At 38.0% G+C, this 24,573-nt stretch overlaps 2 protein-coding genes across 6 annotated transcripts in view; one reads left to right on the forward strand and one right to left on the reverse strand.

Moving 5' to 3' along the window:
• Positions 1–24,573, forward strand: part of LOC131432595 (furin-like protease 2) — a 967,327-nt gene that overhangs the window by 873,837 nt on the left and 68,917 nt on the right. The gene's annotated exons all lie outside the window — the stretch shown is intronic.
• Positions 11,232–12,742, reverse strand: LOC131432598 (pancreatic lipase-related protein 2-like). Its single transcript, XM_058598963.1, has 4 exons — positions 12,340–12,742; positions 11,884–12,278; positions 11,484–11,823; positions 11,232–11,411 (listed from the first exon to the last, which is right to left on the reverse strand). Exons 1-4 carry the CDS (start codon positions 12,459–12,461, stop codon positions 11,333–11,335), a joined length of 936 nt encoding a protein of 311 aa, XP_058454946.1. The 5' UTR covers positions 12,462–12,742; the 3' UTR covers positions 11,232–11,332.

Consider the following 24,573-nt stretch of genomic DNA (forward strand, 5'->3'; position numbering starts at 1 on the left):
TTTTCACCAGTAAATTCAAATCGATAATTTTCACCAACACATATAAACCTATATGTGAAGAAAGTTTCATTTAAATCTGAGAGGGTGCTGCCAAATCCGCATAAGGTTTGGCGCTAAGTAAGTCTTTTCGAATCCTACACTAAAAGAAAACAATTTTCAAAATTTGAATTCCATTTTTAAATTCAATGAAATACTATCTCAAGGTAGATATTTATGTTCCCTTTCAACCGTCCATGGATTTGAAGAAGGACATTTTTAGGAAGTTTTAACTAAAACTTTCTCTTGCCATTACTGATACTTTTTGCAAATATCGGGCAACTAGCGATAGGATAGAATACAAGAAATCTTCCCACAAATTGATTTTCATTGGTTTCTTTGATGATAATGATTTCGAGTTTAGTTTAGCTTTCAAGAAAAAGACACTGAAAAAGGACAGTTTTGACAAGAAAAGTTTTTGATAGAAAAACTTATTTTCCTTAAAAGTGCCCATCTTGCAATGTATGAACGGTTGGTAGTTAGCATAATCACCTATCTTCGGAAAAAAATTTTATCCTAATAAAAAAATGGCATTTTTTGGAAAATCATTTTTAAATTTTCAGAGTAATTTTTTTTCATTGTGTATTGTGATACAGAATTTTTATTGAAATTGATGACTGAATCTACGAAAATCATTAAAACAACACGTTTTAGTTTGCACGTGTAATTGAAAAAATTGAAAAAAAATTTTGCCCCTTCCAAAAGACAGCCTAGATCAATTTTGGAAAAATAAAGTATGCAAAGTGGCTTTTTGTGACAAAGTTCACATTTCCAAAAAACTTCATTCAAATCTAAGCGAGTACTGCCAACTGCGAATATGTAATAGCAATATTGTATTATACGGAAATGCTTAAATTTCTTGGAAATAAAGATATAGTAAAATAATATACCAGGATACGATTTGTTTTTTAGTCTCGGTAGAGACGTAGACCCGTAATGAGCTAGTTTTAATATTATCAGTATTTAACAGGGAAAACAGATTGAAAAATTGACATGTGAACACAATGATGCACGGAAAGACCGAAATCAGCATTTTGGCGAAAAAAATCGTTAATTTTCTGATTTTAGTTAGTTATTTTTGGAGACAACTAAAAAAATCTTACTTTTGCTAATTTAGATTTTTTAATTCTCATTCCCTTAATAATAATAAAATATTTGTTGAAATGGCTATTTTTTTATGTTGTTTATGTTTTACCAATTAAACGTGCTGTCATTTCTTAGCTAAGGCACACTTCATTTCCATTAAACTAATTTTTTAGTTGAATTTGAGAAATAGAACGTTGTTTCCAACCAACATAAATTGTTGAATTGGCTCCAGCAATTTGCAACTATATGGCGCACTGGCACCGAAAAAACGTTAACACAGTAATAGCTACTAACCACTAGATGGCACACTACTACCGAAAAAAAATTCAGTCGCGGTTGTCTTTTCTATATTGGCAGGTATAAATACGATTTTGTGACATAACGACATAAACGAAACATAAACTTCTTTTTACAAATGTTTCTTCTAAATCGCTGTTTTCTTCATTCGACTTCGCGAAATCGACTCACTCACTGAAAACTTTGAGCACTCGGAAAACAAAAACCGAATACAAGTAGTACACCGGACGGCCTAGCCCGGAAGGTTGGAAGATACCAAAAACAGCATTTGACATATACAATTATTACGCACACGCTTCAAATGCACACGAATTCTGAATAAATACACTTTCCACTAACAGTTTCCGTCATTTTTACATATCGATTAAGAAATTTATATATGGATATATCGTAACATATGCGAAAAACATCAAAACAATTTGCAAGCAGTTTCAACAAGACTGTCCTTTTTAGATTTTTAATGGATTGTTTTGCTTTGATACTGTTCATGAGTTTTTGGATAAAATCAATTTCATTTTTGTTTTTTTTTGTACTGTCCTTCAGCAATGATAGTGATGGATAAATAGAAACAAATTTTCTGATTTTAATAACAATATTAGTTGTCAATGAGAATTTCGCGTTGGATTGAAATATTGGCTGGTTGGTGTCCAGGATATTCGCCAACTAAACACATTCTCTAAAAATAAGAGTTTTTTCAGCAAAGTAAGTTCTCAATTTTAACTAATTTCAAAGTTATTTTAGAAATTTTGTTGTTAAAATAAACTAATTCAAAAACAGTAATACGAATTAGGCACATAGCTGATTTCGGTCGTTCCATGTGTAATAAAAACCGCGAAAATGTTACCGCAGAGACGGGACTCGAACCCGTAGCTAACTCCTAACCGGAGGAATTGTTTTACCAATTGAACTACTATGCATATGAAAACACATGAAGAGAATTGAAGTCCAATTGACTAGACGAAATGAAGCATGCTTCGCTGTACTTAGCCACCACGGTATTCATTTACAGTTCCGTGTCGAGTTCCGTTTCTGCGGTAATATTTTCGAGGTTTTTCATTTTCCAATCTGTTTACCCCCTTAGATACTGATCATACTAATATACCAGCATTTGCATATTTTTACATTTTCGTTGTACTCGGAGCAAATTGCGCCTGAGAACAAGGGAAATTTTGTTCAAAGATTCGATTGGACGTAGTTCTGGCAGTTTGGTTAATACATATCTTCGGGACAAAATGCGCCGAATCAGCCTCATACGATTCAGCACGCTCTTATAAAACTGGAATGAAGCGGAATTCACCTAAAATAGTGGTGACAAAATACGCTCTACCTATAAGCGTAGTAAATTTTATTATTTAGCTGATTTGATGGAAATCTAACTTCGTTTAGAACAGTAGCAGATTGTATGCTAAATAAGGTATTTCGATGTAAATTTTGACAGTGGGCTATTTTTGGACAAAAAAAAAATCTCCAAAATGAACCGTTTCCAAAAAATCACAAAAAATCCAGTCTTATTCGGTCATTTTTTGAAGATATCTGGTCAACATTTTGGTCAACATTCTCATGTAACGCTTTTTAGCACGGGACTTAAAACTAATTTGCTGATGATCATCGCAACTTGAAAAGTTTTGAACCTTGTATGTATGTAATCCAGTTCAAGCCATGACCACACATACCGACATTTTTCGATCTTAGCGAGCTGTGTCAAATAGTATATGATATTTTCAAAGTCAATAATCTGAGTTTACTCCAAAAGAGGGAACAACGCTGTTTTTTTCTAATTGACGTTTATTTGAGAAATCGATATACTACATGGAATGAAAAGTTTCGGGCCTCTCACAAAAAATACGTGAATAGTTTGTAAGCGTGTATATTTTTCTTCAGAACAAGCCTCTAGGCGGTCCAATACCAAATTTCATGACAAAATTATCCAATAGTGTTTGAATGACAGCTGATCGCTCCAGACGAGTTCTAGTTTTTATCAAGCTATGGGAAGAAACGCCCCAGCGTATTCATGTATAAAGGCAATGGTGAAATTGAATGATTTGCGATACGGATTGGTCCACCATCCACCGTATTCTCCAGACCTGGCCCACAGCGACTAGTATCTATTTCCAAATCTGAAAAGGTTTCTCCAAGGAGAGAACTTTTCGTCGAATGCTGAGGTCATTGCAGAAACGGAAACCTATTTAAAGGCCTTGACTAATCTTTAACCAAACAAACCATTGATAGGAATAGGAACCATGATTTATCTACTGAATTTGATTCAAGTCCGGTACATTGTTTTCCAAAATTCAAATCTTCATAGAGAATTGTGAATAAATTTGTAGGTCTCCAAATATCAAGGGAAACGTGCCATTTGATTCTGATTCCTGTATGGTTGAATGAACCGAATGTCACTATGCCGACATCCAGCTTTCCGTTCCGAAAGTACCGACAATAATAATCAATTGTGCTAAAATGGAGCTTCTCACATATGAATAGATTTTCACTCAATTGCAGTATAACAATGTAGTAGTATTAGTGCAGTATAACAATGTAGTAGTATTATGCAAAAGAAGTCTTCAAAACTATTTTCTAAACTTTTTTAATTGCAGTATTTCGGGAAATTTCTGCTGTAATACAGTTCTGCTGTAATACGTGGGTTAAAACAAATCAAACAAGCGAAAATCAATTTTCAATTTTTGAAAATCGACAAATTTATCTTTGAAAAAATTACTTTTTCTATTTATTTTATCTTACTAATCTGAATTCTAAAATCTTATTCTAAAATAACTTTCAGTAACAGACTGAGGACTCAAAATATCTTTAAGATTGAGCTCCAAGAAAATCAAAAGTAACACATATGTTGCGAACGCAAAATAAAGAAACCTATTGTCTCTAGATTTCGAATTAACACTCGTGTGAGATAGCACAGTAGGCAGTAAAACGCTATAAAAGCAGAGCAGAATCACAATAAATTATCAGTCTTTATCAAACCGTGACACGCAGTGTTCCTATTTATCCGAACAGAACCAAGTCTGAGTTAAACTTTGATATTCAAAAGAACTATTAGAGATTGCTTACGTGAACTATTTAGAAATCTATACAGTCCACATCCACGGTCCACGGCAGATTGGTTTCTGACCCCCCCAGCTATCGAAGAGAGTGTTCCGGCGCGAACATTTTTTTGGTCCTTCGAGCCGGATTCTCTACTCCACCAGTGTTGAAGGAAGGTTCGATCACCCGATCGAAATCATCATCAGTGCTCTACCGAATACCGAATCTGGACCAGCGTATGTGCTGGTATTCATCTCGGTCAACCGCGCATTGAATCCAGGCCAGCGTGTGTGTTGGCATTCATCCCGCACAACCGTGCAGTCGATCGAAATCGGTAACAAAGCTTTTGTATAAAGCTTGGTTCTATTGTGGATAACTCGGAAATTGTGTGTCACAAAAATTGCAAATTGTGTGATAAAATGTGAACTACGAGTCAAATGTGATATGAACAATACATTTCGGACACGATCAAATTGTGAATTTGTGTAACGAACTTAAATGAATTGCAACTTAGTGAAACCGAACTAGAACTGTAAAGGAGCATCGTGATTACTGCAGGCGTGCTGTGAGTGTTTCCTGATTTTACCGAGATTGGTGTGGAAATCGACGTTTGGAGTTCCTGTCGCTTTCCTAGGTTTCTCAAGAAAACCTGCAGCAGTATGTCAGCTTGGCAAATTACATGGATGTGTATGACAAAGGTAGGCTTTTGGCTATGGTGAGTACATTTGGCTGTGCAACAGTAGAACGTGTACTGAGGCAGTGATAGCGCTTCGGAAATTGCAGTAATTGGTGGAAAAAAAAAGCTTTTGAATTGGAGTTGTGTTAGAAGTTTTATCTCAAGATGTCGAAATTAATTGAACAGTCTAAACTGCTTAGTGTCACCACAAATTCCATCCTAACAATAGAAAGGTTTATAAACGATTTTGATGCGGATCGTGATTGTGACAAAATCGAGTCCCGTGTAGCTAGACTCGACACCTTATTTGAGCGCTATATTTCAATTTCAATAAATGTTGAGCTATTAACGAACGATGAAGAGTCAACAAAAATTAACTTCACTAAACAGAGAGACGAGATGGAAGAAAAATATTATTCGTTGCGAGATTTTTTGATAGCACACCAATTGAATAGTAATCGATCTATCGCTTTAGCAAATGAGCTTACAGCACAAGTCCCCGTTTCTTCGGTGATACGATTACCAAAAATTAATTTACCTACTTTCGATGGTGATATTAACAATTGGATACCGTTTCGAGATGCATACACAACTTTGATCCACACTAACAAAGATTTAGCTGCTGTGGACAAGTTTCATTATTTAATGTCTGCGTTGAAGGGGTCTGCGAGGAAACTATTAGATACGACTAGTATTACTGCTGATAATTATAAAATCGCTTGGGATCTACTCGTTGGTCGTTATGATAATAAACGCTTGTTAATTAAAAATCATATTTCCGCTATTTTTGCTATTGAAGCTATTCGGAAGGAATCTTCGGACGCTATTTTGACCCTTGTTGACCAATTTGAACGACACGTAAAAATACTGACGACATTGGGGGAACCGACTGACTCATGGAGTGCCTTATTAGTACACATGCTTTGCAGCCGCCTGGACAAACAGACTTTAAGGGAATGGGAAAGGTCAACAGGAGAGATAACTGACGATATTCCAACCTATACAGAATTGATTTATTTTTTGCATGAGCAAGCTCGAATTTTACAATCTGTTAACAGTGAAACAGCAAATTCCTACTCTAACATAAAGGAAAGACCCCGGATGTCCGTCGCGCATGCAGCGACAATCCCCACCATGAACACCTATCGCTGTGCTGTTTGTAATCAAGCACATCGAATCTACGATTGTGAAAAATTCATGCGCAAGTCTATTGAACAGAAGCATGAAATTATTCGCAGAAAAAGGCTTTGTTGGAATTGTCTTTCGTCCAGTCACATGAGTCGTGATTGTTCGTCGAAACCCTGTAAGAAATGCAATGAGAAGCATCATACGTTATTGCATCAATCCTCCCCCAATGATCGGTACGCTCAAGCGCAAGCGGAATCGACCTCTGCTGACTCGCAACCTACAACCAAGAGCAGCAGCATTGATTTTTCCACATCTACATCATCAATGAATCTCACCTCAAAACCCTCATCTAGCCAAATACCTGCGTCACAATCCAAGCCTGATACCGTGAAACCTGTTTCCAATGCATTTTCGGCATCTCAGCTGACTGGGTCTACATACTCTACCGTGCTTCTTTCTACTGCTATCGTAAAAGTATTCGGACCATCAGGGAAGGTCACCTTTGTACGCACTCTTTTGGATTCCTGTTCAGAAGCAAATTTCATCACTGAGAGAATAGTTCAACTTATTGGTTTGAAACGATCGAGACAATCTATAATTATATCTGGTATGGGTGGATCTACGGTAAAATGCACCCATTGCACCGAGGCTTCATTTAGCTCAGTTGATTCATCGTATTCTCAAACCCTGACATTTAACATTCTATCCACGATCACTAATGATTTACCTACTAGGCCAGTCGACACATCGCGTTGGAAAATTCCGTCCAATCTAACTCTAGCCGATCCCGATTTCGCCATACCACAGAGAATTGATATGGTGATTGGTGCCCAGCTTTTCTTCAGTCTGCTCTTGGATGGTCAACTCTCTGTTGGTGATGGTCCCATAACTGATCAGCCTTTACTCCAGCACACAAGGCTAGGATGGATAGTTAGTGGTCCTGTTTCCCAACAGACGTTCTGTTCAGATTCTACTAATCTTGCTTTGCTATGCACCACAGACAATTTGGATCAACAACTTGCCAAATTTTGGGAGTTTGAATCTTGTTTTGATACACGCGGTCTGTCCAAGGAGGAAGTGACATGCGAGAATTTTTTTTCTGAAACTACAACCCGTGACGAATCTGGTCGATTTGTTGTCCGTCTTCCTGAGAAAGAAGAAATTTTAAGTCAACTTGGTGACTCGAAATCAAAAGCACATCGCCGCTTACGATGGATGCAGCGACGATTAGCAAAAGACCCCGATCTGAACATTCAATATTGCGATTTTATGAATGAGTATATTCAACTTGGCCATATGATCCCCATCGATACGATACCTGATAATACCCAGAAACATTCATTTTTTCTCCCACACCACGCAGTTATAAAACCAACCAGTTCGACTACAAAATGTAGAGTGGTTTTCGATGGGTCCAGCACGTCATCTACGGGAATTTCTTTGAATGACTGCTTAATGGTTGGACCAACCGTACAAGACACTCTTTTTGCTATCGTGGTTCGAATTAGACTCCGAGAAATTGCTTTGGTGGCGGACATCACGAAGATGTACCGTCAAATTTGGATAAATCGCCAAGATAGAAGTTTACAACGCATTTTCTGGCAACATTCCACTGACTCGGAGATTCGACCCTACGAACTCACCACGGTGACATACGGCACTGCTAGTGCACCATATTTGGCAACCCGTTGCCTTCAACAGCTCTCATTTGAGTATTCGAATTCCGCGGATGATGCTGCAGCAAGAATTGGCAAAGACTTTTATGTTGACGATTTTTTGAGTGGTGCGGATAGCGTTGGTGAAGCCGTCAAACTTTATAATGAAACTCGAAGCATTCTCAGCACAGCAGGGTTCGAGTTGAGAAAATGGTCAACGAATTCTGCTGAAGTATTATCTAATATTCCTGATGCGTTGAAAGACCACAGATCACTTCTTGAAATCGACGGTACCGATGATAATTCAATCAGCACTTTGGGTCTTTTGTGGCATCCCGAATCGGATACGTTCCGGTTTAAAGTTCCAGATCTTTCGTTTAGGTGCCCCATTACAAAACGAGTAGTGGCATCGGAAATGGCTAAACTGTTTGACCCACTTGGAATTGTGGGCCCAATAATTATTAAGGCTAAGGTTTTCATGCAGACGCTATGGGTGAAGAAGCTTTCCTGGGACGAAACCCTTCCCAAAAGTTTGTGCGATGAATGGGAAAAATACCGAATCGATTTAACCACATTGAAATCATTATCAGTTCCTCGTCTGGTGAAGGCACCAGGCTCAGCAAACAACATTCAACTCCACGGATTCTGCGATGCGAGTGCATATGCCTACGGAGCATGCATTTACGTAAGAAGCACTGGCCATGACGGTGTGGTGACTGTTCGCCTTCTCACAGCAAAATCAAGAGTTGCCCCAATTCATCCTACGACCATTCCACGATTGGAACTTTGTTCTGCTGTATTACTAACTCATCTCTACTGTCAAGTTACTGAAAGTCTAAATATTAACGCAAAATCATTCATGTGGTCTGATTCTATGATCACGCTCCATTGGCTACACAATTCACCATCCAAGTACAAAACGTTTGTAGCGAATCGAATAGCGGAAGTGCAACGGCTGACCGATGGTTGTGCTTGGAATCACGTCTCCGGCCTGGAGAATCCAGCGGACATAATCTCCCGAGGAACTTCTCCAGACGAACTCTTCAATTTATCTTTATGGTGGAAAGGGCCGCCATGGATAGCATTGGAACCAGCAGAATGGCCGAACTATTTTGCAAAATTTGATGCATCAAAGGTGTCAGTGAATGAACTCGAAGAAAAAAGTAACACAGCAGTTGCCGCCGTTGTTAGTACACCTGATCATTCTTTATTCGAACGTTATTCATCTTTAACCAAGTTGTTGCGAATTGTCGCCTACTGTCGAAGATTCGTCAATAATTGTAGAGGAAAACTTTCAGGCACATCTCTGGTATCATCAAATTACTTAACAGCTGATGAAATTTCTCAGGCAACAATGAGTCTGGTTGTGGCTGTTCAAGCTGAATGTTTTCCTCGACATCTTGCTCTTGTTCGCTGTGGCAAGGAACAGGAATTAAAAAAGTCATGGCGAAAACTCAATCCCTTTTTTCATGAAGGTGTACTTCGCGTTGGTGGACGGCTAAACCAATCTCCTTACGCATTTTCCCGAAAACATCCAATGGTACTCCCAGCAGTTCATCCGTTCACCGAGCTGGTTGTGGATTCCACTCACAAGCAATTACTTCATGCTGGTCCTCGATTAATGATTGCACATATACGTGAACGTTTTTGGCCTTTTGATCTCCGTAACCTGGCACGGAAAAAAGTTAGAACTTGTATGCAATGCTACAGAGTTCGCCCTTGTACCGAAAATCAGCTTATGGGTCAGCTTCCTAGGGTTCGAGTAACACCTGCACGACCGTTTCTTAATACTGGCGTCGATTTTTGTGGGCCAGTCCTCATTAAAAATACTATTCGAAGAAGTAAATCGATTCCACCATTGCGCGCCTATATCGCACTTTTTGTGTGTATGACTACGAAGGCCGTACACATCGAGCTGGTCAGCGATCTTAGTACCGAAGGATTCATTGCGGCATTAAGACGTTTCTGCGCACGACGGGGAAAGCCAATCAGTATCTACTGTGATAATGCGACAAACTTCACCGGAGCTGAAAGAGAACTACAATCACTTTTAAAACAGTTCCTTAATCAACAACAACGAGAGAAGATTGCGAAACATTGTGCAGAAACCACCATTCGATTCCAGTTCATTCCTGCTCGCGCACCTACTTTCGGTGGCCTGTGGGAGGCCGCTGTTAAAGCATTGAAATACCATCTTCGTCGTGTCGTCGGTTTTGAACCAATAACGCATGAAGTCATGCAAACGGTTCTCTGTCAGATTGAGAGTTGCCTCAATTCACGACCCTTAACAGCCATATCCGAGGACCCCAGCGACTTGGGTGCCCTAACCCCGGGACATTTTCTGGTCGGATCAGCACTCCAATCAATCCCGGAGCCCGACCTTGCCGATGTTCCCTGTAATAGACTTTCATTGTGGCAAACAATTCAACGGAAGTCTCAGCAGTTTTGGAAGCTGTGGTCAACTGATTATCTTCATCAACTACAGTAACGCACAAAGAATTTCTACCAGCATCCAAACGTGCTTGTTGGAAAGCTTGTGCTATTGAAGGAAGACAATATGCCGCCGCTTAAGTGGAGTCTAGCTCGAGTTACCGCTGTTCATCCCGGTCCGGATAGACTTGTACGCGTTGTGAGCGTGAAGGTACCTTCTGGTGCTATCTACGATCGTCCGATATCAAAAGTATGCCTACTTCCCATCAACGATGAAACTTCTGACCCTCCATCGAATCCTACAGTGAGAAGTTATGATCCCGACAACCAACTTCTTGAGCATTCTATAACATCTGATGACGAAGATGAATAACTAGTATAGTTTTAAAAATTTATATTTTGTGAATCATTTTTTTTTATATGAATGGAATTAGTATTCCATTGGTGGCCGGTATGTTGCGAACGCAAAATAAAGAAACCTATTGTCTCTAGATTTCGAATTAACACTCGTGTGAGATAGCACAGTAGGCAGTAAAACGCTATAAAAGCAGAGCAGAATCACAATAAATTATCAGTCTTTATCAAACCGTGACACGCAGTGTTCCTATTTATCCGAACAGAACCAAGTCTGAGTTAAACTTTGATATTCAAAAGAACTATTAGAGATTGCTTACGTGAACTATTTAGAAATCTATACAGTCCACATCCACGGTCCACGGCAGATTGGTTTCTGACCCCCCCAGCTATCGAAGAGAGTGTTCCGGCGCGAACAACATACATTTTTCAATTTCAAACAAGTCATCGTACAATTTTTTAGAAAAAATGTGGGACTTCAAGCAAATAACAATTCTAAAATGGAAAGTGATGTGATAAATTTTCGTACACTATTCAAAGATAAAATAAATAATTTTATTAGAGTTATTCTAGTAAAGCAAACCGATTGAAACATATTTTTCAATGCAGTCCTTTTATTTGCCTACATCATCCACTAAATTTCATTCAGCACCGTGTCGTTGTTGTACGGATAGTATTTTGTAGTCGGTGAAAATAGTTCCCCTTCGACATCGCTGTAAATAACATCAATTGAATAATCGAAACCAAATCACAAAGCACAAAACGTTTTCTTATTTATTCCAAACCTGCTCGTATCGCTAAAGTAACCCATCTTGTATCCACGTGGCCAGATTCCGGTATAGCGCACCGAAGAGCACGCGTCCGGCTTCGGTACGGCATAGAAGTCGTGTTCGAATGCACTGTTGTAAAAATGTGGACACAATCCGTGCGAACCCTTCGGATATTTTCCAGCACCCGGTTGATCCTTTCCACAATTGCCCATACTCCAATTAGTGTGACAGTTACGGCGACTGGTGCCGTACTTTGTACTGGTGTGAATACACTGCACTCGCTTTGCTGCCTCTCTAGGATCCAGCAGAGAATACTCACCGTCACTGTCGAAACCAGGTCCAGCCGGATCACATACTGGAACAGAATGAAAATTAGATCATCGGACGCTATTTTATTGCTACTCCACAAAACAACCATCAAGCCGTTCCAGCTTTTTTAGTCCAAGTCTTCTTCCGGCCTCTATCGCAAGATGGGCACCGAAGCTGAAGCCAAACATATAGCCTGTGGCCGGATCGAATCCAATCGATTCCAATCTTCGGAGATGAGTGTACAGCTCGTTAGCCAAATACTTGAAGTATGGCACCAGCTCACCGAAATAGTCCAACTTGCGGTTGTCGTTGGCGTAGCTCATAAACATGACACACCCTCTTCTGTAAGTGGTCAAGTTGTTTTTCATATCGTTGATCCACTCCGTGTAGGTTCCCTCGCGCCATCCGTGCACAATGACGGCAAACGGTTCCTTCGGATTGCATCCGTTGGCATCGAAGTCGCTGTCATTGCTGGACAACGTTATCCACTCTTGTTGCTCCCTTTTTAAAAAGAAACAACAATTTAGTAACCAATTCCCGGAGTACGATCGGAACCATGTACCGGTTGAACAAGGTAAACCGAACGGATCCGGTGATGTAATCGCGTGCTCCTACCACTCCAAAGATCGCAATCACCATAAGCAGCTTGCACAGGGCAGTCTGAATCTCGCCAGACGACGACATGACGGTTGAATATTTCTGAGACGCGGCCAGTGCGGTTCCAAACGACAAAACTCGATCTCGATCACCCAGCGAAGAAAGTGTCCGCTTCGGCTGTGTGTCACATCACGACTAACAGTTTTTGGTTTTACCGGTTTTGGGACCCCAGCGCGCCAAGGTAGAATGTATAACGAGACTGGTGAAATATAGCAGGTGATAATCCCAAACAGCCTAAATTGACAGTACTCTCACGCCTCAATGCCTAAATTTAACCAGCCGGCAGAAGAAGAGCCGAAAGGCGGAAGATCATTTGATAAAGCTAATGGACTGTGTTGAATGGGTTTTTTTCGGATCTGTTTGGGACGCGCATATACAGTGCCGTTCGAAATAATAGCAGCGCGAGTTTTTTTTTGTTTCGAGAATAGTGTCTTGAGCTTGCATTCGCTCTTTTTCTCAGCAATTTTCTTTACAATTAGTACTTTTTATAAAACAAAGATCACTGTTTGTAAGAACAAGTTACAAACTTGAAAACTACCAAAGTTTGTAAATGGTGTGTTGGGATAAAAAAGATACTAGAAACAAACATAATCTAAAATTATTTGAAAACACTGTCACTAATAGTTTTCGTCACAATTTTGTATTGTGTGAATTACCTTTGTTCACAGGCGTCCATCGCCGAGGTTCAGAATTTAATAATTTCCTCAGACGTTTCGTGGTACACTCTTAGAAAAAATGAAAATTACACATGACGTAAATTCAATCAAGTCGCATTTTCTTGAAATATAACAGAATATTACATCCATTAACATGAAAGTTAGAGTTTTGGGTTTATTTTACTGCTAAATTCAGTTGGATAAGCTTCCAATGATTATAACTTACATGCTTTCGGATGTAAATTTAAGTGAATTGTGATGCTCCTTGTATATTGAAACGCAAATTGACATAAATTTTTCGTTGTGTGTACACACTTAGAAAAATTTACATTTTTATAGATGCACATAAAAGAAGCGTCGCGATACACTTACATTCACAATTCTAAGTACAGGGTCCGGCACTCGAAGTTTAACCAATTAAAAAGGCCATAAATTCAGTTTGGAAAATTACTTTTACTTAATTCAAAGTACAAAATGTGTAAAAATAATACAAAATTCAGAATTAATTCACTTTTTCTCGATATGAGCACCTTTTGCCTTGACTATGGCCTTGAGACGGCCAAAAAACGAATCGCAAGCTGCCCGAATGTGACTTGCAGGTATTTTGGCCCACTCGCGGACAATAACTTTTTTCAGCGCCTCGAGACTGGTGTATCTTTTAGTTCGGACTTTGCTCTCCAAAATGGCCCAAAGAGAATAATCCATTGGATTCGCATCTGGTGAATTCGAGAGCCATTGTGTGGACGTGATGAAGTTCGGAACGTTGTTTTTCAGCCATTCTTGGTGCACTCAAGCTTTGTGAGACGGTGCCGAGTCCTGCTGAAACGTCCATGGTCTGCCACCGAAATGTTTGTCTGCCCACGGCTTCAAAGCGACCTCCCAGAATACTTTCCCGATAATATGTCGCATTTACCTTGACGCCAGGCTCGAAGGTCTGAAGTTGGTTACACTTCGAGTGCCGGACCCTGTATGTAAAGATAAGTCATATCATTAAGTTCACAGTTAATTTATCTGAAGCTTACATCGATACAGACGCAAAATTTATTTTTACATGTTAGAAGATGTAATATTGTGTCATCACTGAAGAAATTACGGTAAGCTTGAGTTTACGTCAAGCGTAAATTTCATTTTTTTTCTAAGAGTGTAGATATTTCAGACCAAGGACGCCGAACTTCGACCTATAGTTGCATCGTATTGGTGAACATAGCATCAGATTATCCGTTTTCAATATTTCTCCTTAGGATCTCGATCGGATTGAAATCGGACTTCATCATACGGAAGCTTTGCTTTTGAAACCAAGCCTTCGCTCGTCCGTTGCAAAGCTTTGGATCATTGTCTAGTCGATAACTCCATTTCAAGGGCATGTCTCGAGTAGCAAACTTTGTTTTTGTATTGTACACAGTTCGAAAAAATCTTGTGATTTTACATCTTATAAGATACACATAAATGGAGCGTGGTATTTCACTCAAATTTATATTCAAGAACATGTAAAATTGTTTGATTTGATAACTACATGGCGTGAAATCGAATGAAATAAAAAACAAAAGATCTTTTGGGACACTTTCGACTGGATTCTATTTGAATGTAGATTTGTTCATCGGCTATGCAGTCAATAATGGATTAAAACGATTATTTTTGTTTTAACACCCAGCGTTTCGACGCTACTGGTTTGCGTCTTCTTCAGGTCTTGTTTTTTCGCCTGAACAAGACGTAAACCAGTAGCGTCGAAACGTTGGGTGTTAAAACAAAAATAATCGTTTTAATCCATTAATGACTGCATAGCCGATAAACAAATCTACATTCAAACAAAAGATCGATAGCAACAGCAGGACTTGAACCGAGAATCATTAGATCACAAAGCACATCGATTAATCGACTGAACCACAGAAACACATATCTGCTGGTTGAATAATTGATACATATAAATCCATACTGCGATAATTGGTAGCCGAGTGCAAATTACACTCGGAACGTGTAAAATTTTGTGCGCGAGGAATATTGCGTCATTTGAAAAATCAAGTATTTATGAATTATATCGTTTATGTAACAAAAATTCATTAATTTTTTCTGTGTATTGCTAAACTCATCTCGCAACAGCTGTGCGATTATAACAATGTTATTTTGCTTATATGATATGCAACCAATTTCTTGTTTGATATGTTTCACAACAGAAATATTTGTTAAGTGAAAAGCTGACGTGAAACGGCTAAAATGAACATATTGTAGAGGAAACCGGGGCTAGATTGGACAGGGGGCTTAAGCGAACAACTTATATATCTTAAAAACCATGCGCCAGTTAGCTGGATGATGCTGAGTCAATTCAGTTTGGCGTCATTCGTACTCAAGTCAAAATGTATACGTTTTTGACGTAGGACAATGATGCATTTTTAAAATTTCACAACACAAAAGTGTAACAAAATTACTCCTGATTTGATTTCCTAATAACTTTTACCCAATGTGAGTGTGCTCTCTAATTCTTTTGCAAAACGAATGAAAGAAGGTGTAAGATTGCTGATAAAAAAAAAACAAAGTCCTGGCAATACATTCCTTTTGTGGAATTTGGCCTTTCTGTTTCAACAGACTTCGCAGCCGATTCTTAGTGTACAGAATCATTGCATGGCTAGTACTATGGATCCTACTTACACTAAGAACCCTTCCAGGTCGGGGCTGGAACATACGACAACTTGCTTGTGAGACCAGTGTCCTATGCATTGTAGCGCCAACCCGGGATTGCTGTTAATACTACGTTTATTACGTGAAACTTGTTTAATTAGTAAAAAATAGGTCTAAACACGAAACATCAAAATCAACCGAATCTTCAGTCTATGGTAATCCATGAACCGAAACACATCGAGTGCGCAGGCCTCCATCTACGTCAAGACAGTGAAACTACACCGGGCATTATTCAGCTGGTGCATCAGTCAGTGGTGAATGTAAGGTTTCGTTCCTCAAACCTAAACGCAGAACATTATGTGCACATATCTGCTGTTGGACATTCAAAGTGTGAGTTTCGCTTCAAATAAAATCCATTGCGTCATCCAGCTGCTGGTCATTTGCATTGGAGAAAAAGTAAACGAAAAGTGGACAACGATGGGGAACATAATACAAAATCAGCTATTCTAATGGGTCCAAATGTTCGCACCAAACGAGCGCAAATAAAGTTAGATTTTGGCTACTTCGCGTTCGAAAAATGTTTAATATAGTAGAGGATTCCTCAATTTGGCCCTTCTGAAAGCCGGAAATTAATCTCGTACAGCCTTTTGACAGTTTCTTTCAGTCAAATATTGCGATGTTTGAAATATTGAAATGAGCGATTGTACGACTTGATTTACGATTATATTTATGTAATTTTTTATTCTAGGTCAATGCTCAAATTTGCAAATGACTAGGAATGGCGCCCTACTTCCTGGAAGACAAACGTAATCATCCGTAACATATAATCATTTTCAAGACTCCAAAGCCACTAACGGCTCTTTTCAGGGCCTCAGAAGTAAAGTTAAGAACTTACTTAGAAAACTGTCTCAAACTGCCGCACTAATCCCTAGAATACAAACGCAAGCTTCCGAAATCGAATGGTCGTTTTAAAAACTACAAAATCTTAAACAGTATCAAATCAGTTAATATCTATACACCTCTCGTCCTACGTCAATCTCGCGACTGTGTCTCTGACATTAACTACTCCAAGTTTTTACCGTAATTTTTTTCCTTTTAATTTCCTGATGTTTTGGGTACACTTTATTTCTGTGACTCTTAACGACAGTGTAGTGCAGTTAGTGCTTTTAAAAGTTTATTTCATGCTGGGTTCAGTGATTATTAAGTGCTGTCGATCACGTGGAAAATAGGATTATCATAGTGGCTCGAAAATAAATTGTCTGTGTGGGGCCAAACCGGACAATTAAAATGGGGCTCATCCGGACATATAACTTTCAACTTGAAATTCTTAACGGACTCTTGAAACATGCCTTAAAGTTGATATCAATATTTATATTCCATTTCATACTATTACTATTTTATCTGTGATATTTCTTTTCGGGATTTGAATTCTTTTCAATTAAAGTGAGTTATAATAGAATACAATCATTCTCCAAACTTGGGTTTCGTGATCAGTTTTTCGAGCAGTAATAAAGCAAAATCCTTTCACACTCGATTACTTATGACTCGGTAATCCATGATTCGATCTCGATCGCTTTTGCCGAAATAACATCAAAATTGCTGCTGACAAGTTGGGCAATAATTGACAGTTCAAGATTGCCGAAATTCACAGCAATTATACAATTTGCCTAGACGGTTACCGAGCTCCGGCTGTGCAAATCTCGGCAATTATTTCGCCGAGATTCAGCAATAAAATTAAAGTGTGTACTTGTTACAACTATATTTACTGAAATTTCAAGCATAAACGTTCATTATATGTAGCGAAACAATCAAACATCCTTCAAAAAGAGGATTTTGGGTTGAAGATTAAAGCTACACAACAATACAAAAAACTGCGGTAGAAATCTAGTTGTGATAGATGTTTTTTTTTCGATTTCCAAAATGTGTCCAGTTAAGCAGTTAGTAAAAAAAACAATTTAGATTATGAAATCACTATTAATTATTTTGTAGAAATTGTGAAGCATGCCAAATTTAACATGTTTAGTTTATACTAGGGATCCCTTACTGAAAAAGACGACATCATATTCTGTAGTATTTCCGCCGATTTTTTCCCCATTCCCTGACGCATGTCGTCTGAGCCAAATAATAGCAATTTGTTCTCACCACTTCACTATACGTTACGCCATTTATTGACTGACCAATTGTTATTAGATTTTGAGAAACTTGAACGATCACGATTTTATCGAGGTGTGAGTAAAAGCACTTTGAGAAGGCTTCTTGCGTGGAACTCGGTTTCAATCGTTTATTTACTGTCAGTTAATGAGGTAATGGAAAGTTCCAAACATTTCTCCAAAGTTCTCGCGTAGCAAACATAAGAATGTTGTTTTACTATCTAAAATATTATATCGTTTTCGTTTATTGATCAGAGCAGTCCGAAAGCTGACCCAGAGTCGCCCAAACATCGTTTGACATGTTTGTTTTAGCAACCTGAGGTAGCGCTAGATCGGACTCCAAACGCGTAGTTTCGCTCTGAAAATGTTTTCGGGTCGTACCACGTATCCATGCGAGTTTGTTTATTTTTTTCTTTTTTTATGAGTTGTTGATTAGGACGCGTATCACGTATTCTTTTTACTCGGAGTCAGAGTCGCCCGCGTGTAGGTTCAAAAACGAGAACAGTATTAGACGATCAGTTCAGGTGTACGTTACTCGCCTTTTACACCAAATTTTACACTTGTTACATCCGAGTGCAATGTATAGTACAACATTGAACTTTTTTGTTATTTTACCATAAGCTTTACTACTAACATTCAGCCGGTTCATATGTTAACACACGGAAAGACCGAAATTAGCATTTTGGCGAAAAAATTAATTGATTTTCTGATTTTAGTTAGTTGTTTTTTGAGACAACTAAAAAAATCTTACTTTTGCTGCTTTAGATTTTTTAATTCTAATTCTCTTAATAATAATAAAATATTTGTTGAAATGGCTATTTTTTTAGTTGAATTCACCAATTAAACGTGCTGTCATTTCTTAGCTAAGGCACGCTTCATATCCATTCAACTAATTTTTTAGTTGAATTAGAGAAATAAAACGTTGTTTTCAACCAACATAAATGGTTGAATTGGTTTCTGCAATCAGCAGCTATATGGCGCTCGTTAACACCGTAATGACTACTAGCCACTAGATGGCACACTACTACCGAAAAAAATTCCCGATTATCTTTTCTATATTGGCAGGTATGAATACGATGTTGTATTGGAGAAAAAGACATAAGCGAAACATAAACTTCTTTTTGAAAATTTTTCTTCTAAATCGCTGTTTTCTTCATTCGACTTCGCGAAATTGACTATCTCACTGAAAACTTTGAGCACTCGGTACAAGTAGTACACCGGACAGCGTAGCCCAGAAGGTTGAAAGATACAAAAAAACATCATTTGACATATACAATTAGAGTGCAATATTCGAAACTCACTTCACTGTTCCCCGTAAAAACATTATTACGCACAATCGCTTTAAATGCGCACAAATTCTGAATAAATACACTTTCCACTAACAGTTTACGTCATTTTTACATATCGGTTTAGAAATTAATATATGGATATATCGTAACACATGCGAAAAACATCTAAACAATTTGCAAGCAGTTTCAACAAGACTGTCCCTTTTAGCTTTTTAATGGATTGTTTTGCTTTGACACTTCTCATAAGTTTTTAGCTAATAAACTTGTTAATAAAACCAATCTCATTTTTGTTTTCTTTGCCCTGTCCTTCAGTAATGATGGTGATAGATAAATAGAAACAAATTTTCTGATTTTAATAACAAAATTTGTTGTCAATGAGAATTTCGTACTGGATTGAAATATTACTGGTTTGTGTCCAGAATATTCGCCAACTAAACGCCATCTCTAAAAATAAGAGTTTTTTTCAGCAAAGTAAATTCTCAATTTTAACTAATTTTATAGTTATTTTGGAAATTTTGTTGTTAAAATCAACTAATTCAAAAACAGTAATACGAATTAGGCGCAGAGCTAATTTCGGTCGTTCCGTGCATGATTTCAAATGTCCAGTGCTTTGAACAATCCATCTTTATGGAACAGTACAAACTGCAAATATTTTTTTGATTGATGCCAAACATTTAAATACTACCTAAGAGAATTATACAATGCAAATTGAATAAAATATTTTCATAACTGACTCAGGAAACTTTTGTGTTAGCGCTGCTAGTTTTTTTCAGAACAATTCGTCTTACTTCAAAATAGCCCTGAAGTTCAGTAGACAGTCATCAACATTCATTCAAAATAGCTGAGGATTTCATTCATTACTCATCAATAGCCGTATACATCCACAGAAAGTTAAATAAAAGCAAACCGAATACAATGTACATAACACTTTACTGAAAACCACATAAGCGCTGCTATTTTTTCGAACAGCACTGTACCTGTCGTTGCGGGCTTAAAGCTTCAGTCGACTTTCTTCCGACAACTAACTTATTATCGAAACCAGTTGAATCTTGATAAGCTTCGTTTGTTTGTATTTTCTTTGTTTCTTTTGCGGCTGATGCGGTTTACCTGTCTCATCGAGAACGGCTGTGTAATCACTTGCGAAAGTCCACTTTTGAATAGGGTCACCACCTGTATGGGTCTCGTCGGGCCTAGAAGAAGATTCCGGGCTGCCGGACCTCAGTACGATCGACGATTCCTGGAGATTTAGATCATTTCATTCATTATATTGTGAGGAAACCAAAGTTTCAAGTCGATATTGCATTCCTTTTTGGGGAGTTTCGCCTTTCTGTTCAACAGACTTCGAAACCGATTCAAAGCGCTATTTACTGACACTAATACCGTTTTCGTCTATTGATCAGAGCAGCCCGAAAGCTGACCCAGAGTCGCCCAAACAACGCTTAATATGTTTGTTTCAGCAACCTGAGGTCGCTCTAGATCGGACTTCAATCGCGTAGTTTCGCTCTGAAAATTTTCTCGGGTCGCACCACGCATTCATGCAAGTTTGTTAATTTTTTCTTTTTTTCATGAGTTGTTGTTTAGGGCGCGTACCACGTGTTCGTTTTACTCGGAGTCAGAGCCGCCCGCGTCTAGGTTCAAAAACGAAAACGGTATAAGAATGCTTCCAGGTTAGGGCTCGAACATACGACAACCGACTTGTAAGCCCAGCGCCTGCTTTGATGTACAGTTATAACAAACATAGCTGATCTATTTAACAATACCCAATAGAAGACAGATAGAAAAATAAAAAGGTTCTTCTCAGAGGTTGAACTCGAACCCGATAATCTTATCCAATACTTGTTATTTTCCAATTCTACTATCTTGAGTTGTGAGAAAATGCATCTCGGACGGTAACTTGATTGGACAGAGCATATTTAAACTTTGCATAGAAGATTTTAAGTTTATCCTCAGTAGCCTTATATCGCAAGTGAGCATCCACAAGGCATAAACAGGGGTATAAACCAAGATATTTTCTTTTCTATCGTTCGCTGGTTAAAGATATTAGACACAGTAAAATCTGTGTTCTTTTTCTACCATATGGTACAATCAAACGAATTGTTATGATGAAGTATGAAAAAATTCAGCATTTGCATAAACCATTATTTAAGCTTTTAAACTTTTGAGAATAACTAGTTAGAAATTAGTGCAATAAGGAATAACTACTATTATCTTGGTAAATTATTGTCCGATTCGGCTACCGGTTACGGCGATTTAAAAATTGCATCCAGTTTTTTTTTTGTCATCAGCTGATAATAAGATTCATCTGTCTCTTTCTGATATTAGACAAGAGTAAATATGTTTGGTTATTCTTCTCTTGTGAATTAGCTCACAGTTACTTTTACTTTCACCGTGTAAGTTGATTTTATTTCAATTATAACACTGCACAAACGTCACCAGGTCAGGTTCATAATGAAATGAAAATTTAAAAAAAAAGACTTGAAAAACTACGAAAAAATATAAACTTCTCTAAACAGGTACTAACCCAAGAACACGTGACTTTTTCTATACGTATACGCTTTTGTGGGGTATTTTTGTTCCCCAGAATATGAATATCTCTAAAATTACTCAATGTATTTTCAATTAAACGCAACAATTTCATTCCAACACCTTTTCCAAAGAAGCTCCTTTAATAATATTGAACTTTGATCAATTTTACGATGAAATATTTGATTTTCGGTAAAACAAGTCTCTCAATTTCGTCAACAGTCCCTTTATACCTTCTTTTTCATGGAGCAAATATAATGAGATTTGTAGATCTTGTTAGATCTTGATGGCCAAACAAATTGGTTTGATTTTGTCGGTTCTGGAACTACGGTTTAAAAAAAACACATTAACATGGAAATTAAATTGATTTCCTATTAGGAAAAACGTCAGTTAGACAGGCAGCACAACACCATTAGGTGGATTGAAGCAGAGGTTTTTTTGTATTTATTGTATCAATTTGTCTTGCTGCTTGCTTTTGGAGATATTTTTTCTCACTCAGTCTTTGGAATCTGGAGATTATTATTAGCGTACAGTACACAATTAGCAAATATCGTATGAATTTGCGTCTTATGAATCTGACATATGTAAGCTTTTATAGCGAAATATTCTGACGATTTGTTGATCGTATATTTACGATACTTCATTCTGAACTGAGCCCCTACTACATATTAAATTTAATCATGACAAACTTCATCTTTGCAACTACGTTGTGCTGAGCAGCATAATCGTAAAATATAAAAATATTTTTTGTTGCTGTGTTGGTAGGTGCCATCTCGAAAAATTTATTAGTGGATAATTACTCCACCAGGAATTTCGCATACCATTAACGTAAAACGTAATTATGAAAGGAATCCAGTTACATTATTGATCTTTTTGAAATTAATCGAAAAAAAACTCAAGCGTGAGTTTCTCTTCTGGAAATGGGTACGACCAGTTTTGTTTTGCTAATTTTAAGATACATGCAGTTTTGTCACATGATTTTTTTGTCAATCCATTCGAAATGCTTCGAATATGCACACATGAACATTTTTTTCCGGTGAATTTCAAATTTGATTTGAGCTGATGTACCTTAAGTTAGAATATTTTTCACCTGAATTATAGCAGTAGTCAGCTATTTTGTTACAAACTGATCAATCACTACCTACTGATCATGATCAGCTTCTTTATAAGGAAATAAAGACTGTCCCAGAAAGTATGGACGCAACCAAAAACCGCTGCCATTTCGCAATGGTTCAGAATCTGTCAATCTTTATGGCTGCGTCCTGTTGTTTACACTCTTCTCTAACCAAGTTTCATATTGAAGTTTTTGATAATCAGCGGCCATCAATTACTCAGCCCAACAAGTGCAAATAGTTTTAAAATCTGGTTTCAAAATTTCAAAGTTATCTGTGTCGTAAGTTATACGACGGTTAGACATTTAATCAGTTCAGCAAAAAAAATCCATTCAGATGTAATAAGTTCAGCAAAAAAAACCCATTCAGATGTCAATTATAGATACAAAAACTTTGTTTGAATTGGGGCTGATTGATTTACCTCTCAAGCACTATTTTGATTGAGCCAATTAAACAAAATCAGCCGAAACTCTGAACTCCTGTTACTGCTGTATATGAAAGTATAGTTAAATGAGTAGTAATACTTTTAAACACTATAATATAACATGCTTTTTAATTGGATTTTAATGTGGAACACATTTTTGTTTTCTATATAAGAGTGCAAACTAGAAACTCAAGAAAAATACACGTAGAAATGTGGTCAGGTTTTGAACAATTACAGCTCAGTCAATTTTGTATCAATTATTAATATTATGTACAAACATATAATTGCATACATTTGGTCTTCGTCGAGGCGCCAGCGAACCGGAAGCCATGCTCCAACCGGAATCGCGGGATCGACTTAGGCATCCTTTCGGTCGGGTCGTAGACGCGTACCGTAAGCATCGGTTCGGGAGGACTTCCCGCGTCGGGGAACCCCCCGTCGGTGTAGACTAGATCTTTTGGCGGAGACTAGTCGAGTAGTTCCGCGACGTAGCATCAGTTTTGGGTCGTCGAGGCGCCAGTGAATCGGAAGTTACCCTCCAGCCGGCATCACGGGACCGACCTCGTCATCCAACTGGTCGATCCCTCGAGAGCAGGATGCTGATCCCCATTCTGCATAAATCTGGGGAGGGTGCTGTGAGCACCAATAGCCTTCCACCCCGAAGTAATACCTAGCGGTGGTGCCGGGGAGGTAGGGTTGGAGATGCAAGGTGTTTTAGTGGGTAGTTCCAATCAACAGTTGGGTAGTCCTGTGGAGAGTCCCACACTCCGTGCGTAAATGCATTTCACCTTGTAAAAAAAAATACATTTGGTCTATTGATGTAATTTCGTCGGCTACAAAACAAATACAAATTACAACAGAGTTTATATTTTGGGTTCGCGTGTTCGGTGTTGGTTCCCAATAACGATCAATCTAAGCAGACTCTCGTGCAATTGCGGATTCAAAAGTGTGACGATTAATTGAAAATGTCGATCATAAGAAATTTTGGTTGCCTTGTTCCACATCAATGGCTCGAACAGCCCCAGGGGCTGATCCTTGTAGTTTTTTTTTAAGTGTTTAGTTGGCGTATATCCTGGACACAAACCAGCAAAATTTCAATCCAACACGAAATTCTCATTGGCAACTAATATTGTGAGTGACATGATGCACCGTTCGCTACGGACCGGAAAAGGACTACTTTTTAATAAATTAATATGTGTATTTTTTTTTAATTTCGTGATTGATTTGGAGCATTCACTAATGTATATATACACTGAAGAAAAAACTTTTTCCTTATATCTTGAAAACATTAATTTTCTACAAAAAGGCTTATATTAAAATGTTTAATTTATTGCACTATGAGTAAAGATGGGAGAGTAACAAACGAAAAAGA

This window comes from Malaya genurostris, chromosome 2, assembly GCF_030247185.1.
Source record: "Malaya genurostris strain Urasoe2022 chromosome 2, Malgen_1.1, whole genome shotgun sequence".
NCBI lineage: Eukaryota > Metazoa > Arthropoda > Insecta > Diptera > Culicidae > Malaya > Malaya genurostris.